This window comes from Salvia splendens, chromosome 4, assembly GCF_004379255.2.
Source record: "Salvia splendens isolate huo1 chromosome 4, SspV2, whole genome shotgun sequence".
Taxonomy (NCBI): Eukaryota; Viridiplantae; Streptophyta; class Magnoliopsida; order Lamiales; family Lamiaceae; genus Salvia; species Salvia splendens.
Window position 1 is genome coordinate 17930927 of NC_056035.1, and position 3793 is coordinate 17934719.

Genomic DNA, 3793 nt, shown 5'->3' on the forward strand with positions numbered 1-3793 from the left:
TTTGGCCAGGTTTCAATTGTTTTCCGTTAGGGTTCTTGTTATGGCATGTGGTTACCCAACTTTGGGGGCTAGAGAATTAGTATAGGGTGATAGACAAAACCATGATGATGGCTCGTTAGTATGTATCAGTCCTTGTGGGTGTAGATAAAGGCGTGGCTAGTGTAGTACTGTAATTCGATACCAACAATACACCAAATAGTAATGTATAACGAATTTTGTATAATATATAATGAGTAATATATGAAATGCAATGTATAGGATAGAGTAAATAATGAGCGATAGTGATTATGAAACATTCTTTCATGGTTTAGCTCTCGGCTTGTCCGTTTTAAACGATACATTTAATGCACAAAATGATGAAGTATAATGAAATTTTTTTACTATATAATGCATAATATGTGGGCTGCAATATATAGGGTATAAATATCGGGTTGTAGTATTGATGTTTGTCACACGTTTCTTGTTTCCCGTTAGGGTTTAATAATCCTAGGGGCTAGGGTATAGTACCTACTCATTAATAAAAATGTATAAGAATAGCTTGTGTTTGACCTAAAAATAAATCACGTAGGTTTCCAATGTACATATTGTACTCAATAAAGTTGGTTTAAATAATGCACCAAATGAATATGCCTAATGCATTATATTGTCTGTATAATGCATAATCTGTTATTTGTAATGTATAGGTTCTATGAATATTTGAAGGACCGCTAGTATGCCTTATTCCTCTAGGTCTTAAATATCGGTAAGTAGTTTTGATGTTTTGCACACGTTTCTTCTTTCACCTAGGGTTTAATAAGCCTAGGGGGTAGGGTATAGTACGTACACCCCAAAAAAATGTTTAATAATAGCGTGCGTTTGACGTATACATAAATCACGTAATTGTCGAATTTGAATATTTTACCGTATAAATTTATGAAAATCATGCATTAGTTGTCAGAATATTACATTGCAACGTTGTACTTTTATGCTGACCTTTTTTTTTCCTTTTCTGCACAGTGGTTGTTGTACCTGAATGTTCTCCCGAGCTGAAGCCTGTGGTTGGTCAGAAATTCCAATCCTAGGAATTCGCTTTCACTTTTTACGAGGTCTATGCCCGTGCAGTTGGCTTTGATACGCGCAAACAAGCGATGAGGAAGGTTGATGGTGTCACGACCTGGTATCTTGTTGTATGCAATAGAGAAGGAAGGAAGAAGTCGGACGAAGATGACCAGTTGAATGCCCGGTCTGGTTTCACTATCAAGCGTAGGAAGTTATCTAAGCGGTGTGGTTGTAGGCTAGTATATCTTTCAGGTTTGTCTCGAAAGATTGCTTGTCAGGCTATGTAATTCATGAGTTCAACGAGATTCATAACCATCACATGGTTGAGTCGGAACATCAGCAATTCATGTCAAGTAATCGCAAGTTGGATGATGTACATCATAAATTCATCCTCGACTGTTCCAAGGCTAATATAGGACCCACGCTTACATTTAAGGTATTGAAGGAAATTCTTGGTGGGTTTGACCTAGTTGGTTGCACTATTGGGGATATCAGGAATGCCTCACGGGACATCAAAGCATATGCACAAGGATTTGATGTACAAATGGTGTTGGATGATATGGCTAAGAAGAAAGAGATGTCTGAGGCGTTCACCTATCACTACGAAGTTAACGATTCCGACCAGTTGGTTGCTCTGTTTTGGTGCGACGGTTTGATGAAGCAGAATTACCACATGTTTGGTGATATTGTGTCCTTCGACTCAACGTACAACACAAACAGGTTGAAACTAACTAATGTGGTTTTTAAGTTATAGTGCATATGTCTGTTCTATACTATGTGCATTATTACCATATATTACTGCATTACGCATTACCCTACGTTGCATTAGGATCTAACTACATTTCTGATGCCACGTTAATATGGTATGCATGTACTGTATGATCTTCACTCCTTTCACCGGAAAGGATAATTATGGTAGTCCTGTGACATTTGCGGCCGGGTTGGTGTGCAACGAGAAAACATGGGCATTTGCTTGGTTGTTCAGACATTTCGTTGATTGTATGGGTGTAACACCCAGGATGATTGTGACCGATCAAGATTTGGGAATGAGATCAGCTATTGAAGAGGTTCTAGTCGGCACACGTCACCGTTGGTGTATGTGGCATATAATGCATAAGTTGGCTGTCAAGGTACCAAACAGATTGTTGCGGGACGACGAGTTCAAAAAGGAATTTAATGGTTGTGTGTGGTCGGACCTTGTAGAGCCGGACGAATTTGAGGAGGAGTGGAATAGATTGGTCGAACATCATCAGCTAGAGGACATCGACCGGTTCAACACATTGTATGCGTATAGGCAATACTGGATACCGGCGTACTTCAGGGATTTTCCTATGGGATCGATGATTAGGACTACGTCCATATCTGAATCAGAGAACAGTTTTTACAAAAATTTTCTGAAGCCCCGAGCTAACATAGCTGAATTTTACTTGAATTTCAACCACGCCATAGAATTCCAGCGGAACAGTAGAACAGCGTTGGACTACCACGATGCCACTGCCATACCCATACTTGCAACCACTCTGCCGTTCGAGAAACATGCTTCCACGCTGTATACCGACAGTATGTTCAAGAAAATACAAGAAGAAATTGTGGAGGGTAATGACCGATGTCGTGTGCTGGGTTTTATGTCCGGAGAAACGGTTGACACATACAAGCTTGGGGATAGCAAGCGCAATGCATATGTTGTCCGTCATGAGAAGACTGATGATACTTACTCGTGCGAATGCAAACTATTTGGCCAGCATGGTTATTTGTGCAACCATATATTTTTCTTGTTTCGGAACAATGAGGTGAAAAGAATCCTGGACAAATACTGTGACAACCGATGGATGAAGACTCCCTTAGCCTAGGCTGTATATGGGGAGTTTCAGGATCCCTGCTTACCCATTCCTCCGTTGACGATAGGCAAATTGTGTCTAAGCAGATGTTTTATGGGTTTCTTAGACGATTTGAGACCGACATCGAGGTGTTACGTGCATTCGTAGGTGGCGTCGAAGAACTTGGTAACTCTCTGCAAACTGGTACTCCGTCAACCTCAGCCACTAAGAAGAGGCGTATGGTAGACGAGTTTTATGGAATGGTAAGGCCTGAATCTGTTGAGGTTCATCCTCCGGATGTCGTGAAGACGAAACGCAAGCAGCTCTGCGAGCCGTCTGATTTCAAAGAGAGAAAAGGCTATAAAGGATGCGACAAGGCCTCTTAGACGGTGTAAGGCGTGCGATGAGTTGGGTCATCACGACTCCAGAAACTGTCCCGTCCTTAAAGAGATGAATATGGAGAAAGATGCACGGAAGGGGAAAAATCCAGCTTGACTCAGGATTTATAAACAAAATAACACTGTTCTTTTTTTGGATCCTATTTTTCTTATTAGTCGAATGGCTGTAATAGAATTCCAAGTTTTACAAGCTTCTTTGGTACATGTTTTTGGTTTATGAGTAGATTTTATGTCGGTCACTTACTCTGTTTATACGCATTAGTTTCACTAAATCTCTCTTTCCCGAGAGGCCGTTTATACATGTTATTCCCACAACAGTCAAAATAATGACCATTTGTCCGTGCATAATGCAATATTGTTATCAAATAATGCACATATCGGTTTCCTATATCTGTATCGCCTTTACCAAAACTTTGCATTACATAACACAGGGAATGCATATTTTTTATTTGATTCGTGCTGACAGTGGTGGCTATTTAAATTAATACACCAAATGCAAGTTAACGTCAGAAACTAATTCATCCCTGTTTCTTACCACAA

General features: G+C 40.1%; 1 protein-coding gene across 1 annotated transcript; it reads left to right on the forward strand.

Annotated features, from left to right (window-relative positions):
* Positions 1–1898: 1898 nt before the first annotated feature.
* On the forward strand, positions 1899–3241 carry LOC121800762 (protein FAR1-RELATED SEQUENCE 5-like). Its single transcript, XM_042200268.1, has 2 exons — positions 1899–2784; positions 2874–3241. Exons 1-2 carry the CDS (start codon positions 1899–1901, stop codon positions 3239–3241), a joined length of 1254 nt encoding a protein of 417 aa, XP_042056202.1.
* Positions 3242–3793: the final 552 nt, after the last annotated feature.

Coding starts and splice junctions, on each gene's coding strand:
- LOC121800762 (XM_042200268.1), top strand. CDS start 1,899: ATGGTATGCATGTACTGTATGATCTTCACTCCTTTCACCGGAAAGGAT. Junction 2,785..2,873: donor CAAACTATTTGGCCAGCATG/GTTATTTGTGCA, acceptor CGATGGATGAAG/ACTCCCTTAGCCTAGGCTGT.